The sequence below is a fragment of the Lepisosteus platostomus genome, chromosome 18 (assembly GCF_059453375.1).
Source record: "Lepisosteus platostomus isolate fLepPlt1 chromosome 18, fLepPlt1.hap1, whole genome shotgun sequence".
Classification (NCBI taxonomy): Eukaryota; Metazoa; Chordata; class Actinopteri; order Semionotiformes; family Lepisosteidae; genus Lepisosteus; species Lepisosteus platostomus.
In genome coordinates, this window is record NC_142628.1 from 12,545,464 (window position 1) to 12,564,928 (window position 19,465).

General features: G+C 39.8%; 2 protein-coding genes across 4 annotated transcripts; one reads left to right on the forward strand and one right to left on the reverse strand.

Annotated features, from left to right (window-relative positions):
• Positions 1–53: 53 nt before the first annotated feature.
• On the forward strand, positions 54–7,398 carry LOC148645685 (uncharacterized). Of its 2 annotated transcripts, none has more exons than XM_088610974.1 (9): positions 54–188; positions 1,514–2,214; positions 2,836–2,943; positions 3,183–3,379; positions 3,775–3,974; positions 4,324–4,382; positions 5,224–5,391; positions 6,102–6,323; positions 6,579–7,398. In XM_088610974.1, the coding sequence occupies exons 2-9, from the start codon at positions 1,521–1,523 to the stop codon at positions 6,719–6,721; spliced, it is 1,791 nt and encodes a 596-aa protein (XP_088467100.1). In that variant the 5' UTR covers positions 54–188; positions 1,514–1,520; the 3' UTR covers positions 6,722–7,398. The 2 variants fall into 2 exon arrangements, with proteins under 2 accessions (XP_088467100.1, XP_088467101.1); XM_088610975.1 differs by lacking the exon at positions 54–188 and adding an exon at positions 459–658.
• A 1,808-nt stretch (positions 7,399–9,206) lies between these two features.
• Positions 9,207–18,374, reverse strand: arfgap2 (ARF GTPase activating protein 2). Of its 2 annotated transcripts, XM_088611209.1 has the most exons (17): positions 18,223–18,374; positions 16,575–16,693; positions 16,276–16,348; positions 15,933–16,064; positions 15,604–15,684; positions 15,250–15,358; positions 15,075–15,131; positions 14,740–14,784; positions 13,903–13,955; positions 13,520–13,656; positions 12,851–12,982; positions 12,541–12,666; positions 12,194–12,343; positions 11,794–11,920; positions 10,698–10,791; positions 10,447–10,568; positions 9,207–10,209 (listed from the first exon to the last, which is right to left on the reverse strand). In XM_088611209.1, the coding sequence occupies exons 1-17, from the start codon at positions 18,292–18,294 to the stop codon at positions 10,189–10,191; spliced, it is 1,650 nt and encodes a 549-aa protein (XP_088467335.1). In that variant the 5' UTR covers positions 18,295–18,374; the 3' UTR covers positions 9,207–10,188. The 2 variants fall into 2 exon arrangements, with proteins under 2 accessions (XP_088467335.1, XP_088467336.1); XM_088611210.1 differs by lacking the exon at positions 14,740–14,784.
• Positions 18,375–19,465: the final 1,091 nt, after the last annotated feature.

Genomic DNA, 19,465 nt, shown 5'->3' on the forward strand with positions numbered 1-19,465 from the left:
TATTTAAGTATGTTTTAAGCATCAATTGTGTCACGTCCGATATAACGCACACGGTGAGCTCCTAGTTGCGCAGATGAGCTGTAGCTCACTATGGGTAAGGAAGCGCAGGACCCTGAGCTGCTTGGGGAAACTGGAAAAAAAAAGCTGCAAAACAATACGGATTTGCTGACAACGAAGTGGGCTTAAAAGTAGGTACCCGAATAGGAAAAAAAACAGCACTTAAATGAAAACTTTCTATCAAGTTAGATAGTGGAAAAGAAAAGCAGGAGCGCCCGATTTGTTAAAAACAAGGGTGTGTGCGAGCTGTGAATTTTGATGCATGCAGTGTTTTGTTGGGTGCACTATAATGATAAGCCTATTGGATTTGGTCATGTCCTTCATGGAGCTCAACTTCCTCCAGCGAAAAGCTAGGTTGTATCAGTGAAAAGACAGACGGTTAAAATAATAACAATGTGCGTAAAATGCTATATATTTTCGAGTTTTTGTGGCACTAGATATTGAGTGAATAAATTGACTGCGCACATGCTTGTACAGTATGTAATGGGAAAAACAGGAGAAGATGAGGCAGCCATATTTTACTAAAAAAGGACGCATGAATACAGGAAAAGAATAAGTATTTCTTACTGGTGTTTACAGTATAGGCTCTGTACTCGGTATGGTGAGTATCACTATTTAAACGTCGCATCTATACGTAACCACTACCACGCATGAGACGACATTCCGAAGAACAGTACTGTGTTATTTACAATCCTTAAATTTTAAATTTAAACGTGGTCGTGTGCTTGATTTAATTATAGTGCAGCTCCAGTCCGTCATGACTGACGTCTTAACTTTTCTTCCAGACACAACTTTGAATACCTTAATATGATTTATTATATATTACTGTAGCAAAAGCATTTAAATGTCACGCTTTCTTCATTAAATTAAAAATGAGAAGAAAAGCTTTATTGTTTTACAAGTTTTAATTTAAAAGTCGGGCAGCGATTAGTGACGCAGAAATTAAGAACTTAGTACAAAACAAATACGTGCGTACTAAGCGCTGTCTTATAAATTACTTTAATAGACATTTTCGTCAACTTTACAAAGATGAAATGTTTGGTGGCCTTAGGTAATTGCTAACTGCATATCTTTGACCTCTATAATTTCTAAAATTTAAAAAAAATAGAAGGCATGCTGTTTACGTGGGTGAAGCTTCAGCGCCAGGCGTTGTTTCGTTTCTCAGAGTAAGGAAAACGAGAGCAAACGTAACCTCTTTACATAAGCCAGTTTTAAAAACCAAATTAAAATGGTTAAAACTACTACTTCTTCATACATAATCTGTATCAGCAGATCAATTCCAGTTTTATTCTTGCTGCGGTACATTTCACTATGTACTTCTAACCTGTAAAAACGAAACCCAGTTAATATTTAAACTGCAAAGTAGCCAAATTTAAGTTTTTCGCCTTAATTGCATAACCTTAATGATGCGTTTTCTTTAGATAACAGATTTTTTCCCCACGTTTTATTTTCCCAGAATTAAGATGGCTGATGATTACTATGAAGCGGGGGAAGAAACCCAGTACCGTTACCTGGTGCAGCCTGACGGCGAGGAAAGAGAAAGGTACTGCAGACGCCACTATGTGAGCCCCTTCCTGGTACTGTCCCGCAAGCAGATCTTCATGATCTCCTGTGGGGTCTTGGCGCTGCTGCTTGCCGCGGGGTACCTGGCCTACCTGGCGGAAACCCCGCGTTATCCCGCCGCGCAGGTGCGCACGGAGTGCGGCGCGGTGCGCGGCCATCGCGGTAAAGCGGGTTTCGCGTTCAAGGGGATCCCCTATGCAGCCCCCCCAGTCGGGGCGCAGAGGTGGCGACCCCCTGCTGACCTGAAGAAGTCCGGTTCCTGCTGGGAAGGCGTGTATGACGCCACACGGTTCCGGGATGTTTGTGTCCAGGTGCAGCCCATGGATGACAAAGGTGCGGTGACGGGCAGCGAGGACTGTCTGTATTTAAACGTTTGGACGCCCACACTCATCAGAGACGCCAAGCTACCTGTGATGTTCTGGATTCACGGGGGGTATCTCCACACATTGAGTGGCTCAGAGGAGGGCTACAGGCCCTCAGAGGAGTTGGCTACGCAGTATGGCGCCGTGTTTGTCAGTCTCAACTACCGCCTCAATGCCTTTGGGTTTCTCGCTCTTGAGCTCCTCAGACAAGGTTCTCCAACCAACACGTCTGGTGAGTCCCCAAGGCTTCCTCTGTCTTGTCGTCTGTGGGGGGGGGGGGGGGGGTGATTCATTTTTCTCTCTTAAGTATTTGTTTTATACAGGGGCGGTTTGAGTTAAACTCAAGTCCACAGTGTCCACAGGGAATGTAGAGAAAATATCAGAGAAATGTATTTACTAATAAGATTGCATTGAATATTCTAGGTGTTGGCGAATCCTTCATGTAAGCTGGAAGAATTAGTGGACTGATGAAACAGCCTAACATCTGATCTGTTAAAAAAGATCAATTAACCTTGACCTCATAAAACAGAGATCAGTGTAGTTTTGCTTGAATTTGGATCACAGATCACTCAGCCTAAACATGCGCTTGACTCTGAAAGATCGTTTTATGCTCCTCGGAATGGATTAATTATAGTGAATACCTCCTTTTTTAGAATATGAAAATAATGTGTTTATTTTCATTTCATTTTTTATCTTCATTTCATAATCTGTGTTTATCTTCATTTTTTTGGTGGTTTTATGACTTCATTCTGTTAGCTTAAGTTTACCATTCTAATAAAGCAAAGTAGCCATTTTGATAAGTGGTATTTGTAGATTTGTAACTCACAGAAAGTTCTCTTTGTTTTAATTTAAGGTAACTATGGTTTCATGGACCAAATTGCAGCACTGCAGTGGGTTCAGAGGAATATTCATGTCTTCGGAGGTGACCCAGAAAAAGTAACCATATTTGGACAAAGCTCAGGCACGTACAGATTTGTTTTAATGGCTGGGCGTTTATTCCTATAAACATCACAGATCTGTTTATGTATTTTTTAGGATATGATGTGATTCATTGGTTGTTTTAGATGTAACCTTAAGATAGTCAAACAGGAATGAACTTGTTCAAGGACTGGATGAGTTTCACTTTCTTTTATTACAAAAGAGAGAAAGAAGGGTATTCCTGAGCTGCACTGTAGTTAACAGCTGAATCGATTTTAACAGGCGGCACTTCGGTTTGGACGTTGATGATGTCACCTCTGGCAAATGGTCTTTTTCACAGAGCCATTGACATGAGTGGCTCTTACATTTACAACAAGTCAGTGGAGGAGGCTGAGAGAGACAACCTGATCTTTCTGAGAAAAACCGGGTGTCAGGACATCAAATGCCTGCAATCGCTTCCCCAAGAGAAAATACTCAAGGTGCAGTTCTTAATGCTGTTAATTCTGCTTTTCCCCCGTGTGTAATTTTAGTTTGAGGAGGTCCATACATTCGTAGTGGCATGATGTAAGATCCTGCTTAAATCTAGCTCATTGTTTATTGTATGGACAGCTCTACTGTTCCTGCATGCTTTCATGCCAGATTGCTGCTGAGCATGCCTCTACATAAATTCAGTAAAAATATCTACTTTTCTCTTATCAGTTAAGGCCTTGCATGGGGCTTTTGTACTTATAAATTCTCGGATGCCCTTTTGCAACCTGTAGATTTGCTCATCAAGTGCATTACTGGTGGCATTTACTTAGGGAGTTATACAGTAAGTGTAATTGCCCTTAAGCTGTAACTGTGAGTAGAAGTTGAGTTTCCTTTGCTGATGCAGGCCATACCCTGGAAGGACTACCCTTATTGGGCCGCAGATGACGTTACTGATTTGCCACAGAAGGGTCGTTTTGATGGTGCGGTGGCGGTAGTAGATGGTTATGTTCTGCCCGAGCCTCCTTTCCAAATGTGGGAGAAGAAAACCGGCTACAATGACGTTCCTTTCGTCATCGGCACAACGGAGCAAGAAGCTGATTTAGAGTACTGCTTTACAGATCTCTTGCCTTTCGTAACTGTCAGGTCCATGTTTTTATTTCCGAGTGTAAAAACTGGTTTTGAGAAAAAAAAAGTTACGGATGGTACAAGATCCGTGTACCAAATTCCACTGTTTAAAACTAATTCATACTCTTCCTTATTAATGATTAGCCTAAGTCAGTCTTAGCTTAGCATTTGTGGGTTTGAACAGTTGCTGTGGAACAATATAGTAATTAATGATAGAAGCTGACAGTGTTTTAGAAGCTGAGAACTGTAGTCTTTCATATTTTTCAAATCTTATTTTTGAGGCGCAAAGTTAACTCTAGAATAACTACTTTTGTAAACTCCTTCGCAGGCCAAGTTATTCAAACATTACATCATGGAGTTGGGAGGATTATCAGTGGACTGTGACAGGTAAACATTCCTCCCGTTCATATGGCATTTTTTCCATTCATGAGGGCTGTTCATTTACAAAAGACAGTAGCTAGTAGTAGACCTAAGCAGTAGGTATACATATTTAATCAGTTACTACACAGTTAGAGAAAATACTGTTAATGGTTAAACCAGTTTCCATTCCATTCAAAGCTGAACTGAAATCATTTGACATTGTTTTATAGAGAAAATACTTAACAGAATGATGTAGTGACACTAATACAAAATGAAACCCTAATAATAGTAATAATGAAAAACTGAACCAGCACTGTTGTCAGTAGTTAAGGAACATTTACTCCTGCACACTGACAGAAATGCACAGATAACGCAGTGGGTCAGGGCTCATTGGGCCGGGGCTGGTTCTGGTTTACAGGGTGTCAGGTGCACACAGAGTATGGAAGACCCCCTTGAGGGATACCAGTCCACTGGAGGACTGCCCCTTATGTTATATCACTGGGTGGGCTGGAGTGACTGAGGGGAGATTAAGAGGCAGGATGCATGACGGAGACTAAGACCACACCCACACACAGACACCTCTGCAAGGTGGACCAGTGAAGACATGTTTCTGCTTCATTTAATAATTAAGTAATAGCCACAGACTGCTGGTACAATAAACTCAATGAGCTGAAAGATTAATTTTCATAGGTTTTTTTGTCCCAGACATCTTATTGTTTGACGATGTTAAACCTAGTAAACGAGGAAAAGGGCTCTTCATATCAGTGGAATTGGACTTTGGGGGTGTGTACTTCAGAAAATGTAATTAAATGTGAAATGTTTGTGTAAAAACCAAATGCAGCTGTAAGGACAGATTTTATTCTGACAGAAAAACTAAAGCCCTTTGGGGAGGCCATCGCTGAGGAGGCATTGACTTTGTACCCAAAAACTGAGAAGTGTCCCACCACCGAGCGATGTCCCGAAAGACTCTACACAAGCATGGTGTCCGATGCGCGTGTCACTTGTCCCAATAACGATCTAGCCAAGAGGGCTGCAAGTAAGGGCTCCATCTTATTTTCTTGTCTCTTGAAACCTCTTGGTATCTTATAGTTCAGGATCATATCCTTCATGTGAATTTAACACATATTTTATAATACACTAAAAACATGATTTTTCAAAAACTTTAAACTGAACATGTGCAAAATAATATTTTACTTTTATTCCGGATTTAAATAGATATGGAGGTGATGAATAAAACATAATATATTCTGGAACACTACATTTGCTATTAATACTGCTTCACAGAATAAAGAATAAATCTACATAACAGATTTGTCAGCAAATTCATTCAGATGTAGATTGTTTCCTGCTAGATTGATTTACTATTGAGTCCTACTCCTCACTTCCTGTCCGTCCATCAAGCCCATCTACACTATAGATGACAGGGCCTTCTGAAATGCCCCAAAGCTCTGGAGTTTTATCCCTATGGATCTCAGACTCACCTTCCCTGAGCTCTTTCAAATATAGACTCAAAACCTTTTTTGAGAAGAGCTTTTATTTAACTGGTTCGGAGACTGCCTTTCTGAGTCTTTGCTTTCCTTCCGTGTCCCAAACCACCACCCTGATCAATTCTGCTGCCTTCTCCCACTATCTTTTTTTCAGTCAAGTGCTTTGAGAAGCCACTTCTATTTTATTATTATTAGAAAGTGATCATTGCTGAGAACTGTGATAGAACCTTGGATCCAGACATACATCCTTCTCTTCCAGATGCTTTGAAGAGCCCAGTGTATCGCTATTTGGTGACTTACACACCTTCCAAGGAAGTTCAAATCTCCAGCGTTTTCCGTTTCCCCAGCCGCTTTGCGTATCATGCTCTCGACGCCTACGCCTTCTTCGGCAATCTGGGGTACATCCAGGGAGAGACCAGCAGCGCTGACAGAGACTTCGAGAAGACCATGCAGAACTATTTCATTCATTTTGCAAAAACGGGTAAGTTTCAGAGCGACACAAATGCCAGGTATGCTTTTCTAAAAGGTACCACCGATCATGAACGTAGCGGATGGCCCCATGAAATTGGTGAATCAGGGCAGGTGAAAAAGAAGCTGAAGAGGTGTATTCCTTTCGACAAAAGTGCGCAAAATTATGTTAGGCGTGCTTAATGGTATTTTAATTTCCCAGTACTGTAATGTGTAAAACTGGCCATTATTATTGACTCAAATGCTTTGCCCTAACTCTTCATTGCAGGAGAGATGCCGAGTGAATGGCCAGCATACCCTTCGCACACAGCATTGCTTTCAAACAGCTTCTCAGTGGCCGAGAGTCCTTCTTCAAAACGCTGCCAGTTCTGGGAGAACAATGGGTTCTATTCCTATGCGTGGATCAACTGATTTATTTGGATCTTCTTTTGAAAGTGGTCAAGACTCCTTAATTTTCATGCAGCATACAGTAAACCAACTTGATAAAACTTTTTTGTTTTGCATTTTAGCACAAGATGGTCTGTTTTGAACATACCGTGGAAACATACCAGCCAAACTGATTTTGTATAATGTGTAAATACTGAACTTCTCCTTGGGAATGTAAAGGGAAGTGATATTTGTTATTAAATATCCGTGCCATTTTACAACTTCCATCCTTAGTTGTTTTGAAGGTTCCTTTGTGTTCATGGTTGAAATTCACTACCTCCCTGAGGTACCTCGTATGGAGAGGTGCAAGTATTTTGAAATCATGTGAACCACTAGTATTGCATAGAGGACTTTGTCAGATGCAACTTTGTGCACCTGCATTTAGGGGAGTGAATGCAAATGCAATAATACTTTAGTTTTTAAATTTTCATTGAGTATTGTGGATACAATATATAACATGTTTTAAATGGACAAATAATCTGCAACAAAGAGTATATGTATCTATTAAATTTCTCAGGGTATAAGAGGCTTTTTAACTCAAGCTTTTATTTCTTCTTTGAACACTGGATTCTCATTGCTTAAGATATGCAGCTTGTTACCACTCCTGAACTAAAAACTGCCTTGCTGTACAACTTAAAAGGAAATAAACACACCAAAGTGGAGCAGGATTTCTGATCTTTATTGACACAAATTCTTATGTTCTTAAGTCACCTACAATAAATACTTGTACTTCTTGGTGGCGCGAGGGGTTATGACCACGTTTCCACATTGGGTGAAGACAGGCAGGGCAGTAATTGCACGGACAGGAAGTGGGTAGAGCACGGACACCTATTCCCAGGATGGGTGTTTTCACAACAAAGTCCATAAAAGAATCAAAACAGTTGAAAATGAACCAGTTGTTCTCCTTGGCTTAATACTCTGCGAATAACAGAATTGTTCAATCGGAACCGTTTGTGGGCAAGGTGAGGGTAGAACCTTAATAGCCAACCAATTCAATGTTTTGTAGCAATTTGAAGATTCGACTTTGGGGTTTATGAGGGTGCTGAAACTGAAGATTTTAAGTACTAATTTACTCATATAGTATGTGATTTTCCTCCCCACAAGAATTACACTAACAAGTAAAGCAGTCATACACTCAATTATAACTTCATAAATCCCTGTACGTCAGGTAAACTAGTCAAGTACTCTGTCTTCATCACGTTTTCCAAAACTAAAGTGATACTAACAACCCACTATATTAAATATGAAATAAATGTATCCTGTAAGCACTTAAGTGACTTGTTCAAAGTAGATGCAGCCTTTGCTGTAACAATCGGAGAATAACTGAGCGGTCTAATTTCAATTGTAAAAACAACAAAACAGATGCAGCCTGTGCCGTACTGCCATTGTTTACAATACAACACATTTTTTGTCTGATGCAGTTAACACCTGTTCCAAGTTATAGGTCTTGTAGCAATACTGTCATTTGCCTAAGTCAAGCCAACCAAATTTAATTTGCTACTGGTCACTTGTAGTTTGCCATGGCAAAGCCCTGCCTGCAGTTGATAATTCTTTGCAGAGTAAAAACCACTGAATAGGTCCAAATACTTTTTTTTTTTGCACCAGTGTAACACTGGATAACAAGAAGGCTTTACATAATCAATTATTCTCATTAATAATAATAATAATAATAATAATAATAATTGCTTACACTTATATAGCGCTTTTCTGGACACTCCACTCAAAGCGCTTTACAGGTAATGGGGTCTCCCCTCCACCACCACCAATGTGCAGCATCCACCTGGATGATGCGACGGCAGCCATAGTGCGCCAGAACGCTCACCACACATCAGCTATTAGTGGGGAGGAGAGCAGAGAGTAATAAAGCCAATTCATAGATGGGGATTATTAGGAGGCCATGATTGGTTAAGGCCAATGGGAAATTTGGCCAGGACGCCGGGGTTACACCCCTACTCTTTTCGAGAAACGCCCTGGGATTTTTAATGACCACAGAGAGTCAGGACCTCGGTCATTAGACTTAAACCTGAAAGACAAGACTGCCGACAGAATTTGTGATGATCAAGGTTTACACCAACTGAATCGATACTGTGTTACATGAGGAGGCGAAATTACATGTCACAAGAAAAGCAGAATCTGGGTGATGTGGAACCTAGAGTACAAAATAACAGCAAGTGGGTAAACTGCAGTTGTTTTTCAAAACACGCCTATTACATCTTTGGCAGTTAATATATAGGTAATGTCAATACATTTGTATCAATATGCCATGACTCAGAGGAGTAATCCAAAATGTACAATTGAGGGAACGTTTTAACTGCAAATATTCAGGGAAAAATAAAATTCTTTGCCAGAGATTCTTGTACTGTTTGTGACAATGTTGAATGAGCCAATAAATAATGGTGTGACTGTTTTAGGAAATAAACTTCCTGCAATGAAGGAATAAAATATAAGTTTCATCAAATAAACTGTACAATTTAAAAAAGCTCAAGCATTTAATGTTAATTGAAAAAGTAGTTGATGGTTAGCATATTGCACCAAGATTAAAAAGTTAAAAAATAATGCTTTTTAAAAAAAAATCCTTTTCAATGAAACAGACTCAATTTGAGATGAGCACAGCCAATTTGTTAATGTTTGTGATACACTATTTTTCAATTACTTCTGAAGATCAGGCTAAAATAAAGACTTTTAAGTAACAGGATAAAATCCCCAGTCATACCTTTTAAATCTTTTTTTAACTAATTTCAAAAATTCACAATACAGCTCTGTTGAAACGCAGAATAACTGTCCCAACAAAATTCCCAGTCAGGGTGTGCATTTGTGAAAAAAAATGAAGACTGAAAAGCATAGATTCAAATAAATGCATTTGCTTAACCATTACATTTGGTTTGTAATTATATTACATTTGCGTAACATAACATTACAAATGACTAATTCTCTGTCCCGATTCTGTTCATGATGCAGGTACATTTCATTAGTTTGGAGCTATAGATTATTGTATGTCTAAAAAATAAAAGTTTGAAAAATGCATATATAAATAAGAGAAGAGAATGAAACAACCTGGGAAATAAATATGAACAAGTTTTTCGAAATCCACTATGCTTTTTGAAATGCTTACCATATCATATAGAAAAAAAACAAAGAGAAGTATGCACCAGGGCATCAGTAAACTGTTAAGCTGTCAAGTTTGTAAAATAAGTATCTACATCTACCAGTGCTTTTTCTGAAAATAAAACTGAAATGTTTTCAAAAGAAAAAAATACTTTTTCAATATATTTTGTACTCTATAAAATTACGGGTAAGCAGACAAATAGGAAAACTCTAGGTTTCTCCTGGTCACAGTCATGCTTTTTCTCTCCCACTCATCATTTTTAACACAAACACAATTAAGAAAAAAGGCGGACATTAACAGTATTTCTGTTTTTTGCTTGGTATTCTCAATTTCTCCATCTTCATGTTCAGTATGAGCCATAGCGATCCTAACAACAAATAAAAACACTTTTTTTAAACACAGGAACTATTTCCTTATTCTACATGCTTTTTTATATGTTCAGCACAACGGAATAAAAAAAACAGATAAATGCACATGCAGTCATCCAGCACCTACACACTCTCTAGAGCAGAAGTTAAAATATACGACATTGTTAGATGCACAATAAACTCCACTTTCAATACAAAACGAAATAAATCCATACGTCATGATGATGATGATTTACCTGAATTGTGTTCATCACCCCATTGGCCAGCACTGCCATCTTCCCAGCTACTGTCTTCACACCTTGTTTGAACTGGGCGATATCAGGGCCAGATGGAAGCACACTTTCAAAAGTTGAACCCCCTGGAAAACATTTTAAGCAAAAATATATATACACACATTTACAACCAGACACACAGATATTTACCAACATGAACACAGAACAAAGCCTTTTAAAATGTCTTTGATGGGTCATAAAAAACCAAAACTAACCAGCAGAGGAGTGATCAGTGCCGTCCCCAAAGAGATCTGCAGAGCTTATGGAAGTACTGCCTTGAAGTCTCTCCAAACGGGTCTTAGCTTCGTACTGTAAGATCACAACAATCATTCATTTCAACTTACTTCTAATACCAACCCAACACAAGGAACAGACAGCACAGAAAACAGTCAAACCTTTACAGAAAATTATAACACCGAACAGTCACAGCAGATCTTCCACACCAGGTTTCGGTTACACCAGGAAAATATTAGGATGACAATGTAGAAGTGAACAGAAGTAATCAGATGGAAAAGCTAGTCAAACTGATGCTATTTATGTTATTTATGCTACTTATGTTATTATTTATGTAATTTTAGAGAACACTGTCCTCCCTTTCACGAGGTAGAACTTTATTTGAACAAGTGTTACGCTGTAAACGTGTAAAAACACCCTTATATCCCATTCCAAAACACTAAACACAATATGATATTTGCAACAGCTCATATGGACAGTTTCAAACAACAGCACAACTCCTGGTAGAGAAGGATGGAAGACAAGGACTTTATATATACACATCCTGTGATCCTGGCATGATTTTGTGAAATTTTATTTTACTATTTAGTTTTTAGTGGTTTTTAAGCCTCACTCAAGTAAAGCACTTTCACTGACATTTACCTATAGGTCCATGTGGGTCCTAATGCCCCAGTATAGTGACGGGGACACTATACTGTAAACAGGCGCCGTCCTTCGGATGAGACGTAAAACCGAGGTCCTGACTCTCTGTGGTCATTAAAAATCCCAGGGCGCTTCTCGAAAAGAGTAGGGGTGTAACCCCGGTGTCCTGGCCAAATTTCCAATTGGCCCTTACTAATCATGGCCTCCTAATAATCCCCCTCTATGAATTGGCTACATTACTCTGCTCTCCTCCCCACTGATAGCTGGTGTGTGGTGAGCGTTCTGGCGCACTATGGCTGCCGTCGCATCATCCAGGTGGATGCTGCACATTGGTGGTGGTGGAGGGGAGTCCCCATTACCTGTAAAGCGCTTTGAGTGGAGTGTCCAGAAAAGCGCTATATAAGTGTAAGCAATTATTATTATTATTATTATTACCTCTGCATCACTTTCTCTCCCAAAGAACATGTCGGACGAAATGGCCTTAGCGTTGGCGAACTTCTGACGAGCCTCACTCGATTCCACGACCGTGACGTTGCTGTCCGGCTTCCGTCTGCTTGGGAGCCTGTGCATACAGTCAGAGAGTCAGAAATATCAGAAATCCTTTCCGTCACGATCCTTCTTGAGAACCGAGCCATGAACCGATGGTCCGAATTAACAGCAGTCCATTCTGTTGCACTTAATAACCAATATTCAAATTGAACTTCACGCATGGCATCGAGCCCTGAATAAAAAGAAAAAACTATGGGAGAAGAATCCCCAAAACGCACACCCAAATAGTTGAAACGGGGGTTTTCAGTTCATACGTCAGGAAAGAGATGAAAGATACTGTTCTTACCGGTCTCCCGTCGGCTGAATACTGGAGATCGTGACTTCAGAGTCCTTCGGCTCCTCCTTCTCCAGGCCCCAAGAGGAGAAAGACGATCCCCCATCAGAGTCCCATCGAGAGCCAAAGCTATCCCCTGTTGAGAAGGGGTTATCCTTGTACCTGAGGAGGAGTGGAGGAATCAGACAAAATCCCGGGTATGTTCCTTTCATTTCCCAACAAAGCCCACATCTACACCCACCACCTACTCTCATTTCCTGTTGTAACAGCAGTTCTGATGGCAATCTGAATATCTGCCATTTATTGAGCCTATTCACCCAACAAGAATGACTTCTCATAAAGGGTTTCCCCTTTCTTACTTTGGGGGTCCCGATGTAAATCCGGGTTCGTCAAACATATCCAGCTTTGAGCGAGAGGACTTTGCCGCAACTGGAGTCTCTTGTTCAATCACTTGCATTTCCGATAATACTGAATGAGAAACCGCACTATAAAAAGAAAAGAAAATCAGATGAGTCTTTATAATTGCATATTCATTACATAAAAGATCCGTTTTATATGCCCACATAAGACCGCAAAGACGTTTTCCTTTAGTCTTTACAAACAAACCACATTTAGCAAGTTTCTCATGCACCCATATCACTGAGCTGTGTTTTTAACATTCTTACTCACCTTCTGCTTCCAAATCCCATCCCAAGCCTCTCTGCCTGTTCTCTCTTCTTCCCTTCAAGATTTTGCAGCTTTTTATCCTCAGTTTTCCTGTCAATCTGTAGTTCCTGGTATGCCAAACGCATAGAGGTTACACTGCCAACACAGGAAAAAGAAAAATCAATCTGAACCAGTGACTAGTGACACTAACACAGTTTGTTGCCCACACCAGATTTAGAATGTAAGATAGAGGCTAAGCTTTTTAGTTTTAAAACTTCACAAAGTGTAAAAACAAGCAAGATATGATTCTCATAATTCACTGCTATACAAACGAAAGCAGCAATTAATTTATCTCCTTTCTTTAGTTCTGTGCATCTGTGCTTCTTGGGCAACGTGCACCACAATTACAATCCAACGGTAAGCCTCAGCTGGTGAGGAGAGTGGCTACGATTCCAATGAGAGGCTAATGTCAAGAAATGTAACACAATATCTTAATCTTTCATTTATCCCAAGATGAAGCCTTTGTAATCATGCTTTACTTTTAATATAAAACAAGCTTAGCTTTAAATGTGTTTTACATCACCTCGTCGTTAATATGTGGATACTGCAGATAATTACATTTGCTCGCCAAATAATGAGAGTGGCATTTTAATAGAGGTGGTTTCAGTCTGAGCGTCTGGAATAATGGCTTACATGGACTCCTCGGCTTGCTTCTTAGCTTCACTGGCTTGCTGTTCTCTCATTTTTTCTGCCACCTGGGCCTGTCTCTCAATCTCACTGAAGCTCTGGCTGCTCACCTTCTGGGCACCCAGCCCCTTTTTAGCACCAAGCTGGAAATCGGAGGAAAAAAAGGTAAAATAATAAATCTTCCCCTACCGAGTCTACCGCTAGGTGCATCATGAGATAAAAAATAACTTTACTTTTCCTTGAGTGGATGCGTTACCTCTATGTGCAGAAACAACTCAGTGGCCGTTGTACAAATCATCTCACCAACCTTTGTTCAGCTGGGTTCTTGATGATAGTCAAAGATCATGACGCGAACCATAGAACAATGGTGGTATAAAATAAACACATACCCCTTTTTTCGAAGCTGCAGGCTTTTTCTTTCCAATAAGAGAGGGCTTCACTTCTATAGGAAGTGAAAAAACAGCAAGTGAAAGATTTGCTCTGAAACGTGGCATCATAAGGTTTCTCTCAGTTATGGCTTATCAATTCACACAGATCATGGGTACAAGTTTTCCTTTAAATTCATACTTAGAATTTTTCCATTCATAACTAAGTCCACAACACTGGAGAAATATAAAACAGACAAGATTTTGTTTTAACGTTGCAGCATTTATTTAAACTAAGAAAAAGTATGCTTCATGCACCAGTAAAGCAAGATGTAAATAATCAACACATACTGTTCTCCACTTCATGTAGGAACCCCTTCTTTAAACAATGCCAAATAACTGCCTTAGGCATCACATCTTTGGAGTCGACTGAATTTTAATGAACGATGAAATAACCACAACATTTAGAAAGGCCTCTACTGTAAAACAGCCTTTCAGCCGCCTTCTGCCAATTGATTTGTTATTATAAATTGTATTTGTGTCCTGAAAAAATAAACAATCAGTTACATAAACCACACAGCACCTGGAGTATGCTTTAGTAAATCTCAAAACCTTCTTACCATCCACGACAGACTCAATTTAAAAGTCTAGTTTCAGAGCCTGCTTCTTAAAAGTTAGTTACAAAGCGTTACCTGGAACAGGCACACAGCAGGACAGTAATCCCATTACAATGCAATATAGATATATAACGTGAAAAACTAACATATTAGTGCAAGTGTGGAAGTAAAGCAAGCATGTCCGAGAGTGAGGAAGCAACCAGGTAGAGTCATGCTCAGTCCGTAGCATCACACTTTCAATCACCTGTAGAAGACTGAGGTTCGTCAGATGCCAAGCGCATCGAATCCTCTACGTGACAAAATAAACACACATTAAAGGAAGGCACGACACTTAACATTACTTGGCGCTGCTGGAGAGGTAAAGTGAGATACAGTCATTCCTGCCTCGCATTCCCGTTAACTGGAATTGGCTCCTTGAAAAATGGAAGCCTTGCAGAGTTCAGATGAGCTCTGAATCCGTATAGACGGATTCCTGCTTGACAACAGCAGCACCATGAACCACTGCACGTGCTGCAGTAATGCGAAGGGAAGATAATAATGATCAGATATACAGAAAAGCACCTTATGGTGAAAACTCACCTATGTTAGCTTTGGGAGATGTGCTGAGGCCCTCAATGCTCGGTCCTTCCTCTGGTTCTAAGAATAAATAGAAGAGTTGGAAACTTGCATGAAAAACACCCCAAACAGAGAAAATAAACAGTATTTTGTAAAGATGCTCATGAAAATAATATATAGTAACAATAGCAAAACTCACGGTTTTTAACGTTTTCTTGTAGTTTGGGAGACTCTTCCACAGCCTGTGGACCCTGTGGAACTGCACCATTCTCATCCGATAGGGAGGCCATATCCCAGCTGTTTGCAGGCTAAAGTGTGCAGGTAAATAAAACAGATCATCAGAAATTGCATGAAGTAATAATGTTTTCACACTCCATTAAAATGTGCAATACAGACTACACTGATCCCATTCTCCATTGGCCTACAAACATTTCAGAATTGAATTTTTACAGCTATATTCGCACACCTTATAAACCCACATTGAACTGAGAACAGCATAGAATGCATATTCTTAAACACACATACTTAAGTTACTAAAAAAAATTACAAATACCTGAGTGTGTTCTGCAAAGAAGTCAGAATCTTTCTTTTCTGGTGTATGAGCCTGGGCACCTCCCTGACCATCAATCCAGAGCTAAACACAAACTTTAGATGTTTAATGAGGAATTCAAAAAGTAACAAAACCTCAGATTATTTTCATTTTTAATCATTTCAAGCATTTTATTACCCTTTTTTACCATCAAAACTCTTTTACATTTCATAGAATGAATGCCTTATTCCAGTATAAGATTGCACAAAAACCAATTTCAAATAAAGTATTTAACGTGCTGCATTACTTGGAGGGTGCCATATTAGTACTCAATACTTCCACATTATACTTACATCGGTTCCATGCTTAGAGAGGGCCGCATCTGCTAACTGTCTTATCTTCTCTCTGTACATCTGGGCAGCTCTACTGTTGTATTTGGCATTTGTATCATTGGTTGTGCACCCATGTTGCCGGAAGAAAGCCGTCTTAAGAAAGAAACCAAGACAGAGAAAACGGGGGTTTAAAAAATGAACCATGTTTTTTCAACAAGAATTATATGAAAGGTAGACTGCCTGACTTTTCCCAAAGCTGTTGTAATATCTGGACACAAAGACGGAAAAAATGAGAGCGGGGGAATAGGAGAACTCATCAATAAGGTGAGTAAGACTGCAAAAGAGATGCAACTAGTGCACTTACTGCATTGGCATTACCCCCAACCTGCATACATCTCAGCTGAAACCAGTTCCAATTGGAATCAAGTTCTGTAGATCTATGAAGGAAAACAATGCATCAGGGGTGAGCAAGCTGGTAAGCACTGAACAGTAGCACATGTGTTAGGAACTGCGTCAAGACCAAGAAGAACCTATAAAACATGCTCCTGGACATTGCTGCAGTAATACTGCTTGATCAAACAAAGTGCACCACAGTTTTTTGACAAGAACAGAAGAGGCCAGTTCTCAAAAGCAAAGTGCATGCAGTGTCAAGCTAGTGCGTACCTGATAAAGCTAAGATGCACTCCTAGAGACCGGTGAATCCCTGAGCAATCAATACACAGGAAGACTCCATATGGTATACTAGCCCAGCTTGGGTTTTTTGCTGCACAGTCAAAACAAGCCTGAAAATGATTATAAAAATAAACATTTTATTTAGGGTTCTTCACTATGGAGGACAAACAGGTTAAGTGTTCACTTTTGTTCAAACAACAGGTTTGAATCAGTATATTAAACAGTATACTTTCTTAATACTAGTCTAATGCATTTAATTATCTAAAGCATATACACAGCACATTGCCACAAGAGTCGCATCTTTACAGGTGTTCATATATTATATACACTAATTACCATTCTTCAACAGTAACCCAGGACACAAAAATAACAGGTCTTTTAATCCATTGCAGGCATTTTGTAAAACACGCGCCACACATAAGACAGATCTTGAATGAATGGCCAATTAAATAAAACCACCCCTTTATCATCTTTCAATGTCTTCTCAAAACCCAGCTTTTCAAGCTACCACCAGGATTCCCACATATCATCATCTACTCTGATAGCTGCTATTCATCAGCACAGTATTCAGAGGCAATTATACCAGCAACCATATTCACGTTTTGCCTAATCATATCTTGTTGTTCATCTCTGTTAAATCTTATTCAGCGTCTTATATTAGTCTACTGAAATATAGTGTTTTAATATTAGCTTTATTGGTATTAATCAGTGCACTGCGTAACGTAATTACTTTATAAATGCAACCCACGACTGTTTCGTATAATTAGATTTGTATAAAGGTATGTATTGAAATAATAAAGTACCTAAATTCTGCACCACTTTACATAAGTAACATACGTAATGTGGTCTAGCATTCCAGTATTCAGATACCAGGGGGTTCTGGAAAAAACCCTAAGATATTGATGAATCAAGCAAATAATTACAAAAACTGTGGTACTTGGTAGTCGATGAGGACTCACAAATTCGGTACCAAACTGTCCCTAAATGATATGCAGTGGTTTAACCAGTAACCATATGAACTGGTCACAGGGAAAGGGGTCCCATGTCTTTAAAAATTGACTTTGACTGGCGAACTTTTACCGATGTCAGGCTGACCGGGACGGGGCTGGAGACCCTTGTTCTACAGTGGCTCTTCGGCATGTAAACAGGAATCCAGTACAAATGATTATGTTTGGTCTCACCTAGGTACAGCTCATGTTCATGGCCTGAACTCGCTGTTTTAGTGCCGCTGAACTTGGGATCGCGGTTCACTCAGCTTACGTAATTCAACAAAGCAAGAAGGCACCAAAAACCGATACATATCAACTCGAAATCCAAACCCGACGCTACAAGTAAACCGATCAACCCCGTGATAAAAAAAACCGGTGGCATCGGTTTAAAGCGTGGCTAAATGATGTTCGGACACAAAGAGGGAACGTCAACATAAAATCTTCACATTTTCTTCCACCGTGTACATATACGAGGACGTGGCCTTTGCCGGCATTAGCATGTAGGTCCAATACTCCCTGATGCGGCCGACCGTCCTACAGGCTTAGTGAGCCTGTGAAAAAGACTGTAAAACGGCCGCGCTCCAGAGGAAACCGTCTCACTAAAAATATCTATCCAACACCATCGACTCCAAAAAGGGTATTTCCTTTACCTTGTTCGTTGGAATAGACCTAAGTCTTTTAAAGATGGTTAAGATTTCTGTCTTGTTCGGCTCCGACGCCATCTTGCCACCTTACAGCACACGGCTCACACAACTACGGGTGCCTGGGTGGATCAAACAGCACGCTCTCGGCGTGACTTCAGATCCGCTCTCAAAAGTGGGGAAATTAATGGGAAAACATTTTCCTACTCCATTGTTTGCTTCCAGTCTTATCTGGGTTTGGACTTTACAGGAAATCCCAACTAATTAGGACACCCAAAGTGAAAATCGATAATACGAATTAATAATTATTTCCATTTCTACAGCGCATTTCATCCCAAAAAGCCTTACATATAGGAGTGAACCCACTTTATAAACCGTTGAAGTACATCCGCGACCTGGGGGATGTGTGGCAAAAGGTGTGGCAGAAAGTAATTGTACTAAATAAATTCTAAAGATCCATTCTGCGAGTGGTGATTTTATTTCAGCCCCCAAAACTTAATCATGTTTGATGTCTCTTTGCAGAGGATTTGGAGTATTAAGATTACTGGGGATGAAACTTGATTCTCAGATCCCACAGAGTTAAAGCTGTGGCGAAGGAATTATTTTGCACAGGTGAAGAGCAGCTCATAGCATTAGGAAACAGGAAACTCTTTGAGTTGGAAACCACTTTTCTAGGGATAGGATCTCCTGAATTTGACCACAAGGTGGCACTTGTTCCCCCAGCAGAATACAGTTGCAGATCCATCCGACCAAAATCCAATGGTCTTCCAGTGTGTGTAAAACCGTTTTAAGGTCAGGCCAGGGTTAGGACGAGGATTACTGTTAAGAAGGAGAGTTCTTTTGTTGACGAATTGTGAATGTGCAAATTGAATTTTTGTGACTTAAAAGCAGGTTAAGGGCCCATTCTGTGATGTTAAGAACATAGGAAAGGTTCAACAAGAGCATGCCCATCACCCAGTGTAGTAATTTCCGGCACTGAAATGAGAATGCATCTGCAGTCAAAGTCAAATCACTTATGCGAGTTTCTGATTAAAGTAATATGTGAAACACTTTCACATCAGTATTCATATAACAAACAGATGTTTTTCACTTGATGCATGACGGCTTTCCCACCTTGTTAAAATCAAGAGCTTAAAAGATTGTTTTCTCCCATGCTTAAAAGTAATACAGATTTAAGCTGTGTACAAGAATGTTTGATCAAATACGGCTACATACAAGGAGTTTTTTTAAGTTATTACAAATCTTCATTACT